Below are 24126 nucleotides of genomic sequence, written 5' to 3'. Positions count from 1 at the left end.
CTTGAATTTGGCCACGGGGGGCACTGTCCACATCTGACTGGAATGTAACTGTGAGTGACCGATAAAAGAAGAGAAGTTAAAGGTGCCCTTCTGTTTGCCATCTGAAAAGAGGAATACAAATAACACATTTGTATTAGACAAATAACATAAACAACCAGATATTATTTTTGCGAATATATGATCTAATTTTGTTGAATATAAAGATAATTACTAAACAACGTGTATATTCCAATTTACAGAACATTAGGCACTTGCCAGTAGCTACTACTTCCTACTTTTTAAGGGGTCCTCAGTTTCCTTCCGTAACAAAGCAATCGCCAAAATGTCGGGGGAGGTGTATATTCTGTGGCTTCTTTCTCTCATACAAACGGTAGGTTTATTAACAAAAATAAGCTAAGCCACACGTATGCATTTGCTGCTTTGTTGCCTATTGCTCAGCTTGTATCGGCTGGCAGGTTTTCTTTTGCTACACTCGATTTATAACCACTTCTTTGTTGCGACATTCGCAACCGGTATTAAACCGAATGACGTGGCTTAAAACAATTGCACCGGTTAACAAAGTTTAACGTTAGTTAACCAGCTAGCCACCTTTGGTAAAACTGATATTTAATTACCTTGTAGTAAATCTTAAACTTTACCACTCATACTGTACTTCAAACAAACGGAACCTGCTCGCGTTCACTTGAAGTGACAAGTGACAAAGTAAAGAGCCAATCACGGCGAGACAGCGGCTGCGATTCTTCATAACGTTCAAGTCATGGGGAGAACATTTTACATAGCCCGATTGTTCTAGTATTTGAACATGAGTGTATGACGATAAATGAAGTATTAAAAATGGTTACATGTCCACCACTCAATGATATATAAACACATCTTGTGTTTACAACTTATTTAATTGTTTCAACTTACAACTTTTTTCTAGTCAATGCACAGCTAACGTTACAGTTAAATCACGTTCTTGCTAATTTAAAAACCAACAATGCAATAATCAATAACAATGTAATACGAGAAAACAAACGCGATAAATTAAAATGTGAAGAACACGAAGTAAACATACTATATACAGTTGAAGTCGGAAGTTTACGTACACTTAGGTTGGAGTTATTAAAACTCGTTTTTCAACCACTCCACACATTTCTTGTTAACCAACTATAGTTTTGGCATGTCGGTTAGGACATCTACTTTATGCATGACAAGTCATTTTCCAACAATTGTTTACAGACAGATTATTTCAATGTATCACAATTCCAGTGGGTCAGAAGTGTACATACACTAAGGTGACTGTGCCTTTGAACAGCTTGGAAAATTCCAGAAAATTATGTCATGGCTTTAGAAGCTTCTGATATGCTAAGTGACATCATTTGAGTCAATTGGAGGTGTACCAGTGGATGTATTTCAAGGCCTACCTTCAAACTCAGTGCCTCTTTTCTTGACATAATGGGAAAATCAAAAGAAATCAGCCAAGACCTCAGAAAAAAAATTGTAGACCTCCACAAGTCTGGTTCATCCTTGGGAGCAATTTCCAAATGCCTGAAGGTACCACGTTCATCTGTACAAACAATAGTACGCAAGTATAAGCACCATGGGACAACGCAGCCGTCATACCGCTCAGGAAGGAGACGCGTTCTGTCTCCTAGAGATGAACGTACTTTGGTGCGAAAAGTGAAAATCAATCACAGAACAACAGCAAAGGACCTTGTGAAGATGCTGGAGGAAACGGGTACAAAAGTATATATATCCACAGTAAAACAAGTCCTATATTGACAACCTGAAAGGCCTCTCAGCAAGGAAGAAGCCACTGCTCCAAAACCGCCATAAAAAAGCCAGACTACGGTTTGCAACTGCACATGGGGACGAAGATTGTACTTTTTGAAGAAATGTCCTCTGGTCTGATGAAACAAAAATAGAACTGTTTGGCCATAATGACCATTGTTATGTTTGGAGGGAAAAGGGTGATGCTTGCAAGTCGAAGAACACCATCCCAACCGTGAAGCACAGGGGTGGCAGCATAATGTTGTGGGGGTGCTTTGCTGCAGAAGGGACTGGTGCTCTTCACAAAATAGATGGCATCATGAGAGAGGAAAATTATGTGGATATATTGAAGCAACATCTCGAGACATCAGTCAGGAAGTTAAAGCTTGGTCGCAAATGGGTCTTCCAAATGAACAATGACCCCAAGCATACTTCCAAAGTTGTGGCAAAATGGCTTAAGAACAACAAAGTCAAGGTGTTGGAGTGGCCATCACAAGCCCTGACCTCAATCCTATAGGAAATTTGTGGGCAGAACTGAAAAAGCGTGTGTGAGCAAGGAGGCCTACAAACCTGACTCAGTTACACCAGCTTTGTCGGGCGGAATAGGCCAAAATTCACCCAACTTATTGTGGGAGCTTGTGGGAGGCTACCTGAAACGTTTGACCCAAGTTAAACAATTTAAAGGCAATGCTACCAAATACTAATTGAGTGTATGTAAACTTCTGACCCACTGGGAATGTGAGGAAAGAAATAAAAGCTGAAATAAATCATTCTCTCTATTATTCTGACATTTCACATTCTTAAAATAAAGTGGTGATCCTAACTGACCTAAAACAGGGGATTTTTACTGGGATTAAATGTCAGGAATTGTGAATCATTTAGTTTAAATGTATTTAGATAAGGTGTATGTAAACTTCTAACTTCAACTGTACAGGCTCAGTTCCAGTACAATTTTTACAATGTGCAGGGATATGTATAGGGGTAAGGTGACTAGGCAACAGGATATAAGAGTAGAAGCAGCGTGTGTGTGTATATATATATATAAATAAAATGTGTGTGTGCATATTATGTGTGACTAAGCAGATTATGGAGTGAGTGTTTAGGGCCCTGTTAGTTTGCATAGACAGTGCAAGCAATAAAATAAAAGGTCAATAAAGATACAAGGTTACCACTACCCCACATTAACCTGTCTATTTCCCGCGCTGAAAAGGCAGCGCGGGAAATTCAAAAATATTTTTTAGAAATGTGTAACTTTCACACATTAACAAGTCCAATACAGCAAATGAAAGAAACATCTTGTTAATCTACCCATCGTGTCCGATTTAAAAAAAAATAATAATAATTATTAAAATTAAAAAAATTAAAAAAGGCTTTACAGCGAAAACACATATGATTATGTTAGATCACCGCCAAGTCCAAAAAACACACAGCCATTTTCACGGCCAAAGATAGGAGTCACAAAAAGCAGAAATAGAGAGAAAATTAATCACTAACCTTTGATGATCTTCATCAGATGACACTCATAGGACATCATGTTACACAATACATGTATGTTTTGTTCGATAATGTGCATATTTATATCCAAAAATCTGTTTACATTGGCGCCATGTTCAGTTATGCCTCCAAAATATCCAGAGAAATTGCAGAGAGCCACATCAAATAACAGAAATACTCATCATAAACTTTGATGAAAGATACATGTTTTACATAGAATTAAAGATACACTTGTTCTTAATGCAACCGCTATGTCAGATTTCAAAAAAACTTTACGGAAAAAGCAAACCATGCAATAATCTGAGACGGCGCTCAGATAGAAACAACATTTCTCCGCCATGTTGGAGTCGACAGAAATACGAAATTACATGATAAATATTCCCTTACCTTTGATGATCTTCATCAGAATGCACTCCCAGGAATCCTAGTTCCACAATAAATTGTTGTTTTGTTCGATAATGTCCATTATTTATGTCCAAGTAGCTACTTTTGTTAGCACGTTTAGTACGCATATCCAAAACGCTCGTGCAGGTCCAGGCGAACTTCGGATGAAAACTTCTAAAAGTTATATTACAGGTCTAATAAACTTGTCAAACTAAGTATAGAATCAATCTTTAGGATGTTGTTATCATAAATATTCAATAACGTTCCAACCGGAGAATTCCTTTGTGTCTATAGAAGTAATGGAACGCATGTCGATATCATGTGGAATGCGCGTGACCAGGACCTGGCACCACTGACTCAAACAGCTCCCATCCGGCTCAACATCACAGTAGAAGCTTCATTCAACGTTCTACAGACTGTTGACATCTAGTGGAAGGCATAGGAAGTGCAAACAGATCCATATCCCACTGGGATTTCAATAGGCGATGAGTTGAATATCGACCAGCATCAGAATTCTCACTTCCTGTTTAGATTTTTTCTCAGGTTTTTGCCTGCCATATGAGTTCTGTTATACTCACAGACATCATTCAAACAGTTTTAGAAACTTCAGAGTGTTTTCTATCCAATAGTAATAATAATATGCATATATTAGCATCCGGGACAGAGTAGGAGGCAGTTCACTCTGGGCACGCTATTCATCCAAAGTGAAAATGCTGCCCCCTATTAATGCGAAGCTCGAGTCGTGCGTTCTCCGAAACATAACCCGCCAAACCTCGCTTCTTAACACCCGCCCGCTTAACCCGGAAGGCAGCCGCACCAATGTGTCGGAGGAAACACCGTTCAACTGACGACTAAGGTCAGCCTTCAGGCGCCCGGCCCGCCACAAGGAGTCGCTAGAGCACGATGAGTCAAGTTAAGCCCCCCCGGCCAAACCCTTCCCTTACCCGTACGACGCTTGGCCAATTGTGCGCCACCCTATGGGACTCCCAATCACGACCGGTTGTGATACAGCCCGGGATCGAACCCGGGTCTATAGTAACGCCTCTAGTACTGCGATGCAGAGCCTAAGACTGCTGCACCACTCGGTGGCCCCTGAAAACTTTAAGTGACAACCAATCTAATGTCTCTGCATTCTTTCCTGCTCAGTTTTCGGCCTATGGAGCCGACCTGTCCTCAGAGGCATGCAGGGAGCTGGGCTTCTCCAGCAACCTCCTGTGCAGCTCCTGTGACCTGCTGGGAGAGTTCAGCCTGGGCCAGATCCAGCCTGTCTGTAGACAGTGCTGCCAGCAGGAGGCCCAGATGGAGTCCAGGAAGGTAAGACGTTTGACTGCATTTAGAGTATCTATAACGGGTGTATCAATTAGAGGTCGACCGATTATGATTTTAACGCCGATACCGATTTATTGGATGACCAATTAAAAAAATTATATATATATATTTGTAATAATGACAATTACAACAATACTGAATGAACACTTTTATTTGAACTTAATATAATACATAAAAATCAATTTAGTCTCAAATAAATAATGAAACATGTTCAATTTGGTTTAATTAATGCAGAAACAGTGTTGGAGAAGAAAGTAAAAGTGCAATATGTGCCATGTAAAAAAGCTAACGTTTAAGTTCCTTGCTCAGAACATGAGAACATATGAAAGCTGGTGGTTCCTTTTAACATGAGTCTTCAATATTCCCAGGTAAGAAGTTTTAGGTTGTAGTTATTATAGGAGTTATAGGACTATTTCTCTCTATACCATTTGTATTTCATATACCTTTGACTATTGGTTGTTCTTATAGGCACTATAGTTTTGCCAGCCTGATCTCGGGAGTTGATAGGCTTGAAGTCATAAACAGCGCTGTGCTTCAAGCATTGCGAAGAGCTGCTGGCAAACGGAGGAAAGTGTGGTTTGAATGAATGCTTACGAGCCAGACTGCTCTATCAAATATCAATTCTTAGTCTTAATTATAATATAAACACAGAGAAATACGAGCCGTAGGTCATTAATATGGTCAAATCCGGCAACTATCATTTCGAAAACAAAACGTTTATTCTTTCAGTAAAATACGGAACCGTTCCCTATTTTATCAAACGGGTGGCATCCATAAGTCTAAAAATTGCTGTTACATTGCACAACCTTCAATGTTATGTCATAATTATGTAAAATTCTGGGAAATTAATTACGGTCTTTGTTAGGAAGAAATGGTCTTCACACAGTTCGCAACGAGCCAGGCGGCCCAAACTACTGCGTATACCCTGACTCTGCTTGCACAGAACGCAAGAGAAGTGAACAATTTCCCTTGTTAATATTGCCTGCTAACATGAATTTCTTTTAACTAAATATGCAGGTTTTTAAAAAATATACTTGTGTATTAATTTTAAGAAAGGCATTGATGTTTGGCGCATTAACAGTGTTTTTTTCCCACGAATGCGCTTGTTAAATCATCACCCATTTAGCGAAGTAGGCTGTGATTCAATGATAAATTAACAGGCACCGCATTGACTATTTGCAACGCAGGACAAGCTAGTTAACTACACATGGTTGATGATATTACTAGTTTAAGTAGTGGTTATGTTAAGATTGATCGTTTTTTTAATAAGATAAGTTTAATGCTAGCAAGCAACTTACCTTGGCTCCTTGCTGCACTCGCATAACAGGTGGTCAGCCTGCAACGCAGTTTCCTCGTGGAGTGCAATGTAATCGGCCATAATCGGCATCCAGAAATGCCGATTACCGATTTGTTATGAAAACTTGAAATCGGCCCTAGTTTAATCGGTCGACCTCTACTATCAATTATCCTCGTTGTCTCAGTCCATCCATCTGCACTGATTAGAAAGACTTGCCTGGTGAAAATAATGTGCAGGAAGCTCATCAATAGGCTGACTTTCACCCGGTCAGTTCTTCACAGAGCAGTGCAGATGAGAGGCGAGGAGAGGATGTAGTGAGCTGTATGAGCAAGGATCGACTCCATCACACATACAAGTCATGGGATCAGCTATGTCAGAATATGATTCCATGGTACCATGTGCATTGATCCTCTGTGGCCAAACAAACATGAACTATTCTCATGTTCAGGCTTTGCAAGAAGATACTGACCCTACCGTTACGCGGAACGCAATCATGGGTCCAGCGTGAGATATGGGTCGGGAAACGTACCTCGATGCAGCTAGCAGTAGCCACCACTGGCATTTTGGAATGGCAGTGTCAGTCAATCAGTACCTTTTGTTGTTAAACGTAATGTGCGATTCTATAATGGCTGCTGTGGCTACTGCAAGCTAGCATGTGGACGAAAAAGGCAGTTCTCAGGAAAAAGTAGCAGTATTCCAATCTTCTCGATGGAGCAATGTGGACAAAGGTCAAATTTAGAACACAGTGGCATATCGCATCCCTGCATCGAGGTACGTTTTCCGATCCAAATCTCACTCCGGCTCCACAGTGTCTTAATGTAACCATGATTACGTTCCAGCCAAGTGCATCTCATTGTAAACAAGCGTAACGGTAAGGTAGGTATCTTCTGGTAAGTTCGGGCTCTACACCAGAGCAAACATTTGAGTCTCATAGATATGGATTTTTGTCCATATTGCAGCCCTTCTCATGGCTGTGTTAGGTGGGTGTTATTCGTTATTAAGATATTACTGTGTTGTTATTAGTATTATTAGATATTAGTCTGTTAGATGTTATTAGGTGTAGATGTTATTAAGTGTATTTAGCAGTCTAAGGCACTGCATCTCTGTGCTAGAGGTGTCACTACAGACCCTGGTTTGATCCCGGGCTGTATCACCAGCGGCCGTGATCGGGAGTCCCATAGGGCGGCGCACAATTGGCCCAGCGTTGTCCGTGTTATGGAAGGGTTTGGCTGGGGTAGGCTGCCATTGTAAAATAAGAATTTGTTCTTCACTGAATTGCGTAGTCAAATACAGGTCAAATAAAATAACCACCCCATTGTACCCATGCCACACTATCCTTAACATTGGAGCCCTGACGATACCAGTATCGCGATACTCATTAGTATCGTGGCAAGGAAACAAAACACCAAGCGGCTTTAACTTCTTTAGGAAAACAGCCCTAATGTTGGAAACAAACATTATGTTGTCATCGAGTCACATTTATTTATTTTACAAGCTACTGTATAGCACACAATATTTTACATACAGCAGGTTTTTAAAGTCTGCTTTGTGTAAAAAAATATATAGATTTTTTTTAATCCATCAAAACATATTGCGATACTTGTATCGTCCCAGCCCTACTTAACATGTGTTCAACTACTCAAATAGATTCAAAGTTGGCTCAAGTGGTGGAGTACAGAACACTGTCATTTCTGCTTGATTAAACTAAGCAGCCCCCCATGCCACCCGAGTGCTGTGGTATCCTAGCAACACTACCTAGGAGAGTAAGCCTACAGAGAGGTGTGAGCAGCAGCTCATTTCACATCTTGATTATTACCTCCGTCCTGTAATAGATCGTAATATGCCACTTAGCATACGCTTTTACCAAAGTGACTTACACTATAAATGTAAGCACTCACTGTATGTGGTCATTTCCATGTAGAAGGACCCATGACCACCAACATGAGAAGTTCATAGGATCGTGACAAATGACACCTACTGTACTCTACTGTGCTGTGCTTTGATATCCAAACTTGTGAAAGACACTTCTATGATTGGTTCAGATTTGGTCCGGTCTGGACCAACCAAATTAGGTCTCGTTTGGGGGCAGAGCTCATTAAATTAATAACCAGTGTGTAGAATAATACCCAAATATGCAAGGCAGGATATTGCATATGTATGCAATATCCATTAGTGGATGGAAATTACACAAACATAGAAATTACATTTATCAATATGACTTCAATATTATGTGAATAAATGCAACAGGAGGAGTCTAGTGAAGTACGTCTCTGGAGGAGTCTAGTGAAGGCAGCGAGCCTTGCATCACCTCTCAGTATGACTATAATCAACATGTCTAACTTGCACCGTTATGCAATTATTGAGAGACTACATACAAATGGCTAATCCTGGCAACCAATGTTCTAGAATTAATTTGAGCCAATCAGATCAGCGATATCAAGGTGGTACCCAAGAATGTGTATAGTGTTAACAACTACGAATAGGTCTACTCAAGTATAAGTCTATAGTCAAAGAATTACTTTGTAAAACGAGGAATGCATTTCATGAATTAAACTAATAGATTAGTCAAAGAATTAACACTCAAACCATTCCAGTGATGCATGATATACATGATATACATTAGACTAACAAGAGTAAATGACGATCACCAATAGGCTAAGACTTAACGTGGTTTTACACTTTGCTCGTTAAAACAGTAGACAGGAAAACACTCAGATTCTAATCAACTCAATTTTAAACTCCTGTGTCTCTCCTTCTTTGAACTAGACGCCATCCAATGAACAAAATACGTTTTCTTGTAACAAAAAATCCATAACACTTAGTTAGGCATGGGCGGTAAACTGTATACTGGAGTATTTGGAAATAGCCACAGGTTTTTCAATACATATTTGTAGGGTGTAGGCAGGTAGCCTTGCGTTTAAGAGAGTTGGGCCAGTAACCAAAAGGTCGCTGGTTTGAATCCCTTAGCCAACTAGGTGAAAAATACGTTGTGCCGTTGAGCAAGGCACTTAACCCTAATTGCACCTGTAAGTCGCTCTGGATAAGAGCGTCTGCTAAATTACAAAAAAATAAAAAATAAATGTGGCAATTTTTTGGGTAAATAACTGCAGTCAACTTGTGCAATGCGTTAACAGAGAGAACTGCTTGCGTTCTTCATTTCACCCGTCACATTATGAAGCTCATGTACATACATTAGTGCAACACATTCAACATAAAATAGCTCAATTTTCATCAGATGACAAAAGTGCAACGCTATTTGGCTAGCAGCAAAAACAATGCATGGCCATCATATTTCTAATGTTTTGGCCCATCATAGAAAGAATGTAGCCAGATATATTTCCTAATGTTTACCTTAAAGTTAATCTTGCATTTTACCTGAGAAAAATAGCTACATATCAGTCAGAGCGCTGTTTGCTGAATGAATGCCCTGAGTTCTCATTCGAGTTTAGAAGTGCAACTGAAGCATAAAATGTTTCTGATGCCGAGTAGAAATTACAATAAGAAGCATTTTAGATCCGTTTACAAAACGCAGCAAGATATTTATGCATTTTTATATATATTTTTCCTGCGTGAAAAACTCTGAATTATGTCTTACCAGACGAATTATGTGTTAACAGACCCCTGGTTTAACTTGCCATCTAAGTAAGTGGCTCAATTAATAAGGTGATGGGGCATCATATTGTGTTAGCTTTCTGCCTGTTTGAGAAGTCAAAGGCCTTTGGAGAGATAGGTTTACAGCTGCCACTGCGATCTTGATTTCCTTGTTTCTTTCTCCTCTCCGGTCTTGGCCTGTCTGCTCCTCCTCCCTCTTCTCCAAGCAGAGCAGGCACACCAGTTGCCCTAGCGACTCCAGATTCCACACAGACACAGCATGTAGACATGCTGCTGGAGAACCAGTACTGTTCTTCCTTCAGACAAGCATGAGTCAAATTTGGTCATTTGCACAATGTCTCTCGTTCACATTCGCTTGTAAATGTCCAAACGGACCAAAAGTGACGTTCCGTAGCTCCTACCTATATATGTAGGCTATAACTTAATAATTAACTTAATTGCCTTTCTTTGCAATTTGTTTATTTTCGTTTGCTGCTCATTAGTATATTTAGCTAGAAGCCTCGTGGAAATTTGCTATTACTTGTGCTAATTTTGTTAGCATTCTGGTGATAGACGCTGAATGGGCTTTTTTGTGTTTTTTTGGCACTCTGCCGGTAATAGCGGAAGAACAGTATGATGATATAAAAACCTGGATACCGCTCAACCCTACTTACATTACAATAGAACGTATCAAAATGCATAGCTCTTTATGAACTCTTGAAACAATCGAAACATGGCAATTTAATTCACACAGTAACATTCATTTAGTCGATTTCACGTTTTCATCTGTCTTCACACCTCCAACGGTGTCCGTGCTCCCAGGGTTCTGTGGGAACGCCCCTCCCCGGAGAAGCCACAGTTAAGGTGTGTTTGACCTTGATAGCCCGCAGATGGTCAGCCATCCAAACAATGTCATAAATCGTGATTGAGTCGTCACGCTGGACCTCAGCGCCGGCAAGTCGCCAGTCGTGGATATCATATCCATGCATTTCTGTGTAGTACAGATCAGACACACATGATGAAATTCTGTTACCGGGTGTAAATCCACTTCACTTTCTGTAGTTCAATAACCAAAATAGATTTGGTCGATGTGTCATGTTATATCAAAATTCTGTTACCAAACTGCACACTTCTTCCAGTAAATGTGTTTTTGTAAAATGTTCAGTGTACATTGTTATGTAGTCCTTGTGCATAGAGTTCTATGGTTTATTAAACTTTGAAATCCAATTGTTTTTGTTTGGCATATATGTTAAGTCAAATATCTGAGTCTCGGCGCAATTCCGTTACCGTGGAATTGCCTTTGGGATTTCTCAAGAGTGCCCCACTCTTACCAACTGTGCCACAAAGGACCACATGTACTGTAAGGCGGCGGCTACTGCCCCTCTTCTTAACCCTCAGGAGACCTGTGAGAGGGCGCTCGCACTAATGCCTTCACTTCAATAAGCGCAGTCATTTGTCTGACTGTAGAATGTTCTATTCACGCTTGACATTCTGCTGCATAATGAAACATTTGTAAAAATGACTTTTTATAGTTTAATGTGAGTCTCGATGAGCATGGAGGACATTTTGTCAACCATATCTCTCTGTGTGTGTCCAGAAATGCTCCTTCAGCTGCACCTCTGGCCCTGCTGCCTCTCTACAGGCTAATATTACTGTCGCTCAGTAAAGCAAGCCAGCGATGGCCTTTAGGGTTTTGGCCCATTCTAATGAGTTTTTACTCCAAGCGTTTTAGAAAAGCACTGAAACTGGGAACGACATCTTGGTTAGTTCAGAGGATGAAAATAATAAAAATTGCCAAATTCTTGTGTGCAAAACTAAAGTTTGCTGTAAGTGTGAGGGATTGATAACACTTTTTTTTAAGGCCATCATGGTAGGAATCATCAACACCCCTTTGTCGATGTTCCCCCATAATCAACAAAACTGTTACTTCCTCCCATGCAGTATGTGAAAAAAGGTAATTACATTTGCTGTGCTGGCTTAGGGTAAAGGAAGCTCGCTTTTGTAATTGTATTTGTGTTCCCAGTAACAGCGTGCCTGGGAAATACTGCTGTGACACTCCAATTTCCTGTAAGTTATCGCGTATAGGTGTGGAGCTTTGATTACCTGTGAGCCACAAAGCTGCCTTCCATCAGAGCATATGCAGAGGTTCACAGTTTAATGACCCTGAGGAACAGCCTGTCTACCACATTCATGAACCAGACTGTCCAGAATCACATCATCGCCAATTCACCGCCAGGAGATTCTCTGTGTGTGGGCATCGGTGTGTAAAAATGTATAGTCAGGAAGGAAGTTGAATTTTTCTAAGACTGCGTATTTTTGTTGGCCAAAGGATTGTCAAGATAAACCTCTGCATTGGTGTAGAGCAGTGGTGTACAACTCTCGATGGCCATAGTCCTGCTGGTTTTCCTTTTTACCTGGCAATTAATTCATCAATTAAGGTCATTGACTGGCCAGCGTTTGCTGGCTACCACGCCATAATCAAGTCTGGTAAAAATGTAAGGAGAACCAGCATACCATGTGGCCCTTGAGACCTGTATTTGTTTTGCTAGTTTTAGTAATGAGCGGATGTTAGGAGCTGTGTGTTAGTCAGACAGGTGACCTGATGAAGACAGCTTGCCTGTCGAAACGTTGGTAAATTTAAATATGTTTGCATCGGAGCTCCTAGAGTGTGCGGCTCTCCTTTATTTTTAAGGAGCTGTGTGTTAGTCAGACAGGTGACCTCCAGTAGAACAACGTGGTCATCCTACGCCGCACCATGACCGTCTGCTTGTACACACTACAGGACTTAATGCAGTACTTTCCCCTCCACAGCTCTACCCTGGGGCCATCCTGGAAGTGTGTGGATGAAAGTTGGGGAGGTTCCCTCAAGTCCAAGGTGAGTTGTGTGGTAATGTTTTGTGATCACCCATCTTGCAAAGCTAATTGGTGTCCGTTTGTTCTGAGGGGGCTGTTATTGTTGCCGGCTTGTTGGGGTTGAACAGGGATCATCAACCAGATTCTGGCTGGAACATAATTACAATAATTTGTAGCGTGCAAATATACCACAAGTAGCCCAAACAGATAACATTTGACTAAAACAATCATTTCAAATCTTGCTAACATGTATATATGATCACGTATCTCTATTATTATGCGTGGGAATACTTGAACAGATTTTCCCAATTGAAATCACATGGAGCTGATTTTCCTGGTATAAAAAAACAAAACAATTATATCCAACAATAAATTCTAAAAATATATATAATTTTGCTCAGAAAACTTGGGGGTGGCAAATAAATCCAGTTGGGAAACCCTGGGGTAGGGCCTTGGAGCTCTGTGGCACTGTTTGTGTTTAGGACAGCTGTACGGTTGCTTTCACAACTGTGGTCCCGTTAACTTGATTACCGAAGAATGTTTTCCAACTGTTTCTGTTTACAACCTTTGTGCAAAAATAAAAAACTGTCCATCAATTGACGGATTCATTAGACCTGTGATAATGAGTTAACCTTGTTTTCTGTCCACAGCTTTTGTCAGGTCTGACAAACCGAAGATGTTCAAGGGTCTTCAAATTAAGGTACAAATGAATTGTAGATAATCTTGCCTGTTGCGTACAATGAATTAGTTAAGTGTCAAATGCTGTAAAGAAGTTGTTTCTCTCAGCTTTTATACAACTTTGGAATTAAAATAACCATATTGTCTTGGAACATAATCTTCTGTCTGTATGGAAAATCATGAAGCCCACGCACCACCATAAAGTTTCAATATCACACAGTATATAGAGTTTTTATAATCTTATAGGCATTTCAATGGCTATGTTGAATTGAAAGGGTTTACTGGCTTGCCCGTAGTCCTGATAGTCCTCTTGTCTGTGTTTTTGGTTTCAGTATGTGAGAGGTGCAGACCCTATACTAAAGCTGCTGGACGATAACGGGAACATCGCTGAAGAACTCAGCATCCTCAAGTGGAACACGGATAGCGTGGAGGAATTCCTGAGCGAGAAGTTGGAAGTCTATAATACTGATTCATAGTGCATCATAACATTTTTCCCTGCTACAAATCTGTACGCCATTTGGATTTGATTGTCTAATTGTATGTTGAAGTACTGCACTCTTAGAATATATATATATTTTTTTTTTCTGAAAATCAATCTGTAGATTTTCCTAATTACATTTTGTGCCAGGATGTAAAACGGCTGTTTTGTAGATTTGTGAAGATATCAAAATACTTAAACTTACATGCAAAATACCTGCTGTTAACTTTAAAATTATCGGAATGAATTATCCAAAGAGAGTGTAAAGAAGATTTTCAGTGCTTGTTACTTTTTATTTTTGAATGTTTTTTTTCCTCCTTCCGTCTGTCAGTTGGCCCTGTGTAGTTTTTTAAATATTGCAAATGGTGTCAGCAGGAGGATCTTAGGGTGGGGGATCTAAGTGTCTCACCTCATGAGAATTTTCTGGGGAGGCACACATTAATGAAGGCCTCACAGTAAACCACATTTTGGGATGTGAGACCTGATGTCCTTGTGTGTCTCTCTGGGTGTCTTGCTGTGGAGAGGGACTGGATTCCCCAGTGTGTGAATGAGTATGGGGAGGAGGAAAAATGCTGCAATTAATAAAATGTCTTTCATGGTATTTATTTCTAATGGTATCTGTCTTCTCTTTGTGCGTACACTTCATTTAATCAATTGTGCTGTGGTGCATACTTCTGAGTACCACTTTCACTAAAAGAAAAAAGGGACAGGTATACAACTGAGTGTATAAAACCTTAGGAACACCTTCCTAATATTGAAGTTGCACCCTTTTTTTCCCTCAGAACAGCCTAATTTTGTTGGGGCATTGACTCTACAAGGTGTCAATTCCACGGGGATGCTGGCCCATGTTGACTCCAATGCTTCCCTCAGTTGTGTCAAGTTGGCCGGATGTCATTTTGGTGGTGGACCATTCTTGATACACACGGGAAACACTTGAGTGTGAAAAACCTAGCAGCGTTGCAGTTATTGACACGCTCAAAGAATTGAGAATCCTTCTTGAACCCGTCTCCCCTTCATCTACACTGATTGAAGTGGATTTAACAAGTGACATCAATAAGGGATTCACCTGGTCAGTCTTATGTCATGGCAGGAGCAGGTGTTAAATGTTTTGTGCACTCAGTGTAGGTCCAACATGGAGGGGAGCTTTGATTTGCCAAAGGGTTTAGCGTTCTTGCCACCTAGTGGAATAAAATGTCAGTTTCCAGGTATGTACAAGAGAGTTTTCAAATATAGGCTCTGTGTATTGTGTACTCTTGACTCAATGTTATGGTAGGACATTTGAATTGTGTAAAATGTGCTTTTGAGAAATGGAGAACATTTTGAAAATGTATTTGGTGCATTTCATTGTACAAATGAAAGCTTTACATTAATGGTTTATTGACAAAAGAGCAATAACACATTACCCAAGACCACATGAAACTAAAACAGTTACTGGCAGTATAAAATGGAGCCCACTATCAACCACAACAGAATACACATTTTTAAATAACATGCAGTAAAATTTATTGAAACTCTTCAAACTAATCTAGGAAGCGTATATGAAAATTGAGCACTATATTCCAAAGCAACATTTAAATACATGCTTCTTAATGCAGAATCAAATGTATTGATGCAGAATATAACACAAATTATACATATTTTTGGTTGTCTCTCTTCCCATCCTCTGCATGGTGGTCATCATAGACGGGCCTGTTCTGGGCTTGGGGGGCTTTGTAAGCAACTCCTGTGTAGCTGGGGGGGAAAATGCAAGAAAATAAATTTTTTGCATATTTAAATTAATTTACATAGGTAAAAAAAAAATGTTTTGCCTTCATCACAATGTTCATTTTTGGGCCTACCTGAATATAGCTAGAAAATTATGTAAAATTGATAACCTACGTTGACTTGTCCGGTTGTAGTCCCCTGAAGGCAACACACTTCAGAATCCCGCCCAATAAGAGCAAAGCTGCGCCTATCCAGGCAACAAAGAGGGCGGGGCCAAACGTGTACCTGTCACAGAGAAAAAGCACAGTCAGTAACTGACTCACCTGTCTATAGCGATACCATGACCAAATATGGAAATACAGATACATGAAGTTCACTCTTACCTCGGCATCATATTTCCTCCTCCCATCTCCATGCCCTGTCCCATCCCTCCTCCATAATTGGGGTTGTAGGTGGTCATCATGAAACTAGCCACAATTTGGTTAGCATAGATTGAAGCTCCAGCAATAGCACAAATGCCTGACAGAGAGGAAGGAAATTCGTTGCTCACTGGCAATAAGAGTGTTTAACAAAAGCAAGCCACTGAAACTGGAATTGTACATATATTTGAAAAATTCATTGATTGAGGACTTGGGTGGTTACACATTATCACCAAAGACATACGTTCAGAGAGAGACATGTAGAAATAAGTGATTGAATTGCTATTCTCCAAGCAACATGCAAGTAGGCCGTCATTGTAAATAAGAATTTGTTCTTAACTGACTTGCCTAGTTAAATAAAGGCTACATTTTAAAACGTGTAAATATAAACCTTTTCGTCCCTATACCTGCAATGATGAACATGACCCCCGCTGTAAGGGTCATCTTGGCTTTGGAGGAATCTTCCATGCTGCCCATTTTAAGGCACTTGAGGGAGAACAGGGCTATCATGGCCCCTATTACACCCAGAACAATGCCCACAATCATCAGTGCTCTCACTGCCTGAAAGGTACCTGGAATACAACACAAATCATTATGTATATTCCTGACGTACAAGCCACACATTGTTTTAGTACCCATGAGTTTACAAGTAAAATTTCCAGGGATAGAGGTTCCAATGTGAATAACAAGCTTCAATGTATTCTGTTGGTATTTGAATTTTGAATCTGATTCTTTGTCTAATTTTTTTGCCTGTGATAATGGTGTTGACCTAACATGAGCCTGGCTATGGAACCATAATGCACTGGGGCTAAAGTCAATACTGATAGGAGCAGGCCAGGGAAACGGGCGGGAGTTCATTTGGGGAGACTAGAGGACTGAAACTTAAAAGCAGAAAGACTCCAAAATGCCCTGTCAAATAAGTAAAAAACCTTTTAGCTTCCCTTTTTTTTTCTTCAAATGTCGCTAATGATTGAACCTATTCTGCAAGTAAATAAGTATGTATTTTTCTTAAACCATGATCCATTGTTGTTATACAGGCCAACTGTTCCATGTTCCATTCCTTGAGAATTAAAATGAGAGGAATCTACTTGATTATTTTGACAATATCAAGGTCAGAAATGTTCAAGTGATGCCCTGTTTCAAGTCCAACCCAGGTGTCAGTGAGTTTGGACACAAAAGACCACTAGGCTACTACAGAGTGGAAATAGAACTACAACTCTTGCTCTAGTTTAGTGGTGCATTTAAGAACCTTGTCGCAATTTGGTGATACAGGTAATTACTTTCGGTGAAAACACATTGTTGATCAACCTTTTGAGGAACTAATGGCCACACCAATTCTTCTCCAACTCCCCATACAAGTCAATCTGTAATTTGAACCCTGAACCAATATCTCCGAAACCTTCAATGTAAAGCACTTGGAAGAGTTTCATAAATTCCACATTATTTACCTGAGAAGCCCAGGAGGCCGTAGAGGGGCCGGCACTCAGTGAAGCCTGAGGTGCCCACCTCACAGTTCTGCCACAGGCCCTTATAGGTGTACACCGAGGTCACCACGTCTCCCTGACGGTCCTTGACGCTCCAGTTGTTCATCCCCGTGGCGGCGATGATGGCAGCCGCGCCGAGCAGGCCCAGGACGAATCCACCCGTCTGGAGTGCAGTGGCCATACTTTCCTGAGTGTGAAGTGTGAGTGAAATGTGTGTGTGTAGGAAAGGGATGTAGAAGGGTGAGAGATGGGGAAGGCGAAAGGGCGGTGGTGGAACTAATGTGGAGGAGGGTGGGGTTGCTGAGGTTTCGCCCCGCCGTGTGATGTGGCGTGGGCGGTTGACCATGTGCACGTTCACGCTCACGTGCACACTCCTGCTTGATTTCTCATCAGAGATGTGGGCACAGTGGAGATAGGTGCACCAGGTACCTTTCATCTGAGCCAACCGTTGTTGGGCATGAGTAAATAAAGAGGTCTGAATCACTTTAGCTAAGACAACCCCATAATAGCACGGCATGGCGAGCATGTGTAATGTCTATATACCCTGACAGGGACACACTCACTAATACATACCAACGTGCACAAAGAAAGCTAGTGAGACAGAGATAGATTAAGAGAACACGGACAGACAGGCAGACAGGCAGGCAGACAGACAGACAGAGTCAGGTAGGTGGATAGATAGACAGAACAGCATATTAAGAGGCACGCACTTCACAGACACAGGTGATGGAGATGATTTATAGACGTGAATTTAGGTGAGACTCGAATGATTCAGAGTGAGCAACAACCTGTAATGACATCCGGTAAGTCCCAGAGTGTATAGGCACCCAGATGTTAGTGTTGATTATTTGTTGATGTAACCACATCAATACTTTTAATGTGATGCTTAGTAAGACTCATTCCTTTTCACACTCAGAACAAGCAGAAACTCATTTTAATCACATGATCATTTTGTCAACAATCCAACTGGGCAGGAGAGACTTTCCATTCTTCTCTTATCGCAAGCCTTTCTCAAGCACTGAGAGCACACACACATACACACACACACACACATACACACACATACACACACACACAGACGTATACACACTCAAAGTTGTACAGGGTATGTTTTTATACAGTGAAACCAAACAGTCTGGATTTCATCAACCAATACTGGTAGACCATTATGGACCAATAACATTATTGATAAAAATATCATGGTAACACAATCTTGAGAGTTTTTGCTAATCGTTGTTGGTGGGCAGGGAATTAAAATTTGATAAGTGGTTCAACAAATAACTTCCTTTGCTTCAGAATTTGAATGTAAATGCGGTCCAATGGAAATCATCAACAAACTAAAAGCTAGAAGAGAAGTTGACCTCAAACGCTGTTCTAAGATCAGTTAACTCAACCCCAATCCTCCTCAACCATTAAGGAGGCAAAATGTGAAACTGAATATAAATCAACTTCAACTAGATGAATCTGAATGCAGATGAACATGTCAACCATCACCTTAACAAAACACAGTAGCAGTGGTCATCATGGTATTCATTGATTATATTGTAATAAACGGCTCAATTTAATGAGTAATCATAGAGGCATCAATTGACTGCTTTATTCTTTTGTATTAGAGTTTAAAATAAAGCATCCATTTTACATCACTAAGAGTCTGTTTCTGTTAGAAATCATCACTGATTCACAGGTCTATCCTGCCCTCATCTGGCCACTGGTTGAACATGTGAGATGACGTTTGCAAAATTATACTTTGATGTTATTATATTATACATAATTATACATAATGTACCTCATTGGGGTCTATCTGACTTGGTATGTTTACTATGTATCTTCTGATAAACTGACTTCTTGGTAGCTGGCTAGGAACAGCTGCCAAGCAATATGGTCTGATCTGTTAAAAACAACCATTTTAATTGACAATAGACAAATCCAGATTTTTGAAGGCATATTGACAATTGAGATTTAAAGTTTGGTAACAGACTTTTTTAAAATGCCAAAATAACCTAAATCCTATTCCCCAAAAATATTGTCATATCATCATAAAGTTAACGAAGTAAACACAACATAAATACAGAACGAAAAATCCATATAAATAAGGAAAACCAATCAAGAATGTAAATTAATTTAGACCTATCTACAGTAAATAAATATATATATTCAGTTTTACCATGATCAGAATCGGTCCTCGTTGCGCGTGCGTGGTAGATATAGCCCATTGCTCACCTTGATGTGAGACAACAGCAAAACTATTTTGACAGTTATGATGTGAACATTCATGTATTTTATTCACATGCGTTTTTTCTTTATGTGGTCACACACTTGAATGTGGTGAACAGGAGTACGGGTCTATGCCTGCCATACCTGGAAAAAGGATGTATGCAACCTGAGGCTGTAAACCCGTCGCCGACCAAGTGCCACAGTTACAGGGCAAGGCGTACCCCGGGTTCGTGGAGGACGGGTGAGTATGAGTGTGCTGGCTGGGGCATCCCAAACTTCCAAACGCGCCAGTCTGGTATCCAAAAGAGGGCGCATAGGACAAGCCGTTGGCACCCAGAGCGTGGGGAATTTCTGAGATCCTCTGGACAGCACCGGTGCTGAATTGACCTGGGTCAAGGAGCGAATATGGTGACGACGTCGGCGGCAAAAGGGCTCTAGCTTTCTCAGCGGATGCCAAAATGGACTCGGTGGAAAATCCTTTCAAATGTTCTGCGTCCCCGAGGAAGGGAAAGGGGAAAAGGAACCGGTCCTTCTTTAGCAAGCTCTTGGGTTTGCGCCGAGGTCTGTACTTGTAGTTGGGGTGATCTTTCATGTGTTGCGCGCGCAATCTCTTGGCTTCATCAATGTATGGTCGCTTCTCTGATTCGGAAAGCAACTTCCATTCCGCGCCAAGTCTTTTGCTGATTTCAGAGTTGTGCATTTTGGGATTCTCCAGTGACATCTTTCGTCTCTGACCGCGAGACCACACCATGAAAGCGTTCATGGGCCTCTTTATGTGATCCAAAGGTTTTGCCATCTCAATAGCGCACGGTGAAATGCGCATCAACATCAACCAAAGTTATAAAGATCTATAGATTTAGTTGTTGGTATTCAGCTCACCAACTGCTCATGCTCCTTTAGTGTGGAGATGTGGCACAGGAGAGAAAACGTAGCCTATCCAAATTGGGTAGGCTAATTAACAGAGTTTAAAGATAAAAGTTAATACAAATGCCTCTGTTAAAAAAACACGACTAAACCCGGTGGCAACTGGTGCTCCAATGCGAGTTGAATCACTTGTGTGTTTCTCAAGACAAGAAAGCTGCCTGCAATGCAAACTCAAGAACGTGAAGAGGCGCGTGAATGGGAGCCAAACGTAGCCAAGTTCAAATGTATGGATATAGCTGTGTAGGTCTGCGCGCAACCTGACAACATCATAGAAGTGTCATACTCAGGCAAGCCAATCGGAGGGTAGAAAGCATTGTAATCCCTTTCCTAAAATTTTTACCTATGCAATTTGGGAGGAGGAAAGCACTCTCTTTTTTTGTAGCCTTTTTTGCGTTCCTTTTGTTTAGAGTTTTAGGGCGCCGTTCGTTTTTCACCACCAGCAGATAATGTATTCTGAATTTGGAAATGTATCTGGAGTTAATCTCTCGTGGCCATTTTACTGGAGTGGACAAGTATTCTACTTGTCCATGGTCCTGAAATGCCAACTAGAAGCGAGAGGTGTTATGACATCTCCAACTAAAATGTGTAGCAATTACCATGGACTTCTTCACTCAAACAGAGACACTCTGAAAAGAAACAGGAAACACTTTTAAAGAAAGTGTAACCTTGTTTATATATAACAAATAACAGTAGGGCCACATTAGTAAAACATTTAATAAAATAAAAGATGTGTCGTCAAAAATATATATTTTATTGTCACACACACCGGATAGATGCAGTGAAATATATTGTTTTACAGTAGTACGTCACCACTCGAGTAAATTAGGGTTAAGTGCCTTGCTCAAGGGCATATCAACAGATTTTTCACCTTGTCAGCTCAGGTATTCAAATCAGTGACCTTTCTGGCTCAGCATGCTTAACTGCTAGGATACTTGCTTCCCTTAGGTGACTGATAGGCCATGCCAAGTCTTTTCAGGTAGCCTATCAAACCTAATCATTACTTAAGCCCACACTTTCCACAGTTCTCAAACTGCCCTTAAAAGTTGACAGGTTCATAGAAATGCTCAACTGCACCCTCAATGACTTAATATGCGTCAGTGTGTCTCACCTGACCCAGCCATCTTTCCCACCCCAGTGTAATCAATAATAATCACAGAAATAATTCAATAGTCCTGGATGATTCCATTGATTGTGAGGTGCTGGTAATTACTATCCCTTATCTGATCAAATATATATTTAAGCTATTTTCCTTGATATTGAAATGACATTGATAAGACAGGGCCAAATGTCTGAATGTCCTTGCCAGAATACTTATATGACAACAAACTGTACAAAGTGTTTTCTTAAATTTGTTCTCTCTTTAGATTGTGTTCCCCATTCAATCTGTAAAGAAACAAAAAGCAATATTTTTACAAACAAGTGTCATGAGATCATATAGTTTTGTCTTGAAGTTTCCTCCAAAAGCAGTGAAGGGACCTCATCTGAAGGGGGAGAAGATTTGTACATAACACATTATCATTTTGATTAGGATGAAACATACTGAAAATATTGTACCATGAAGGACACCTTTTTGGGGGGGATAAGGAAAATACAACCCTCTTGGGGATGCCTCAAAAGAAGTGGAAGCCCCTGGGCCATCCTGCAAACCCTGAAATGTGCAAAGGGGCTTGAACCAAACAGATTATCACCATGACAGGCAGATTATTATGAACCAGTGGTTCAGAGTTGATAGACTTGGCACCAGTGGATCAAAGTTGATAGACTTGGTACCAGTGGATCAGAGTTGATAGACTTGGTACCAGTGAGTCAGAGTTGATAGGCTTGGTACCAGTGAGTCAGAGTTGGGAGTGGCAGGTATAAGCACAGATGACCAGAGTGGAGGCCTTCTTTATTTCAACCCAGCGCCAACTAATCAGAATCAGAAGCACTATTTTCACCAAGTACATGTACACATAGCCTACCCGGAATAGGTGCTGCCAGAGGTAAACAGGATTACCTCAACTCTGTACATCAGTAGCACTGCAGGCCAAAGCCACTTCAAAGGCAGACAAATGGACAGAAGGGAATCCAACGGTGCACGTCGATACAGAGGCAGAGATTATAAAGATGTTAAACCACCATTGGGGTCCAAACTGGGCCTCGCCGAGGGCTGTGTGGATAAACTACCTGGCAGCAGGGCTCAGTGGATCAACAGTAACCCAACAGCCATGTTCTCTATCTACTATGGGGGTTTAGTTCAGAGCTTCAGACACAGGAGGCGTTGACCATGCAGCGAGGCTGATTGCTTCTACAGTACAGGGTAAACATCCTGTTTGTTTGCTCTAAGAAGATGCCAGTTTGAAGGAATCAGCGAATGGATTAATATAGCAAAGTGTGTTAACAAAAATTCCGGTATTTTCCTGGTGAGAGTGTGTAGATAATGACAACACTCCTGTCACTCTTTCCAATAATGCTGTCCTCCGAAATATTTCCTCTGTTTGAGAAAAGCGCTGAGAAGTTTAACTACATGATGGCAATTTTATATGTAGTTTTCTGTACAGTCTGTTTGTGTAAATCAGTGTTGGGTGTGACTATGTTCTGTGAGGACGGCGTTTCCTCTCTAAAGTTCGACAAAACCCTGGGTAATAAGAAAAACTGCCTGCAGCACAAAATGGCCGTCATAATCCGGTTATCCTCCAAGCTCTAAAGATACTGGTCCTCAGGAGTCTATCTTTTTCTTCTTATGTCAAAATTGTCCTCCATGCACTCAGGTGGATTAAGAAGAAGTCACGCTGGAGAGAGAGATTGACAGGTACAGAAGACCTGGGGGAAGAAAGGAAATGAAAGAGGAGAAGGAAGAAGGAGTAGTTGTACCTCAGGGCACTAACTTTCTGTTGGTAACTCCACAGAGTGCAAAAGGGAAATAAGCCCTGCTAATTTTTGTGTTGAATACCTGCAGCTCAATTCTGTTGACATTAGAAAAACAATCAACCGACTTGTATATCTTTGCCACACTGTACGGAACGGTCCCTCTTGGCCTTTCAGAAAGGTTGTATGTGTCAAGCACATTGACGAATGTTAAGGAGTTGTGGAGGTACAGTAGGTGTACCTGAGCTGCAATGCAATCAGTGTGCGGACATTTATTTCTCATTGCTACTTTCTTGTCCAGTTCCTGTGACTAATTTGGATCTCCTTTCCTGACACACGTATGGAAGCGGGTTACCTACCCTAACAGCGCTCGAGCTATGAGCCCAGGCTTTAACAAACCTGCACGGTATGATCCCTTTTGCTTATCGAGAGTGAAACGATGGACGCCATGTGGCCATTCCTGTCTGACTCAATCCATTAGTTCAGTGTCTGTCTCTATCCCCCTGCATTTTAGAGTTGCCATTTTTCTAACGTCGGCAGCAGACATCCTTCTCTCTTTACGTCGAGTCTGTAGTGCTAGATTAGCCAGGGTCAGGCAGGGAAGATTGTTGACAATCAAACACAAAAGAGCTATACCTAAGAGATCGATAAAACCTTGAGAACAGGAAGATGTCACGG

The 24126-nt window shown here is 40.9% G+C and overlaps 2 protein-coding genes and 1 pseudogene across 2 annotated transcripts; 1 reads left to right on the top strand and 2 right to left on the bottom strand.

Moving 5' to 3' along the window:
* Window positions 1–95: 95 nt before the first annotated feature.
* Window positions 96–14457, top strand: LOC139560399 (selenoprotein F-like; annotated as a pseudogene).
* A 759-nt stretch (window positions 14458–15216) lies between these two features.
* On the bottom strand, window positions 15217–17914 carry cldn18 (claudin 18). The gene is made up of 5 exons (XM_071377110.1): window positions 17428–17914; window positions 16387–16551; window positions 15944–16079; window positions 15735–15845; window positions 15217–15587 (listed from the first exon to the last, which is right to left on the bottom strand). Exons 1-5 carry the CDS (start codon window positions 17897–17899, stop codon window positions 15485–15487), a joined length of 987 nt encoding a protein of 328 aa, XP_071233211.1. The 5' UTR covers window positions 17900–17914; the 3' UTR covers window positions 15217–15484.
* An 86-nt stretch (window positions 17915–18000) lies between these two features.
* LOC139560398 (transcription factor Sox-14-like) lies at window positions 18001–20818 on the bottom strand. The gene has a single exon (XM_071377114.1). The coding sequence runs from the start codon at window positions 20504–20506 to the stop codon at window positions 19772–19774; it is 735 nt and encodes a 244-aa protein (XP_071233215.1). The 5' UTR covers window positions 20507–20818; the 3' UTR covers window positions 18001–19771.
* Window positions 20819–24126: the final 3308 nt, after the last annotated feature.

The sequence above is a fragment of the Salvelinus alpinus genome, chromosome 30, assembly GCF_045679555.1.
Source record: "Salvelinus alpinus chromosome 30, SLU_Salpinus.1, whole genome shotgun sequence".
Taxonomy (NCBI): Eukaryota; Metazoa; Chordata; class Actinopteri; order Salmoniformes; family Salmonidae; genus Salvelinus; species Salvelinus alpinus.
Note: the sequence above shows the minus strand (reverse complement) of the source record. Positions and strands in the feature narration are given on the sequence as shown.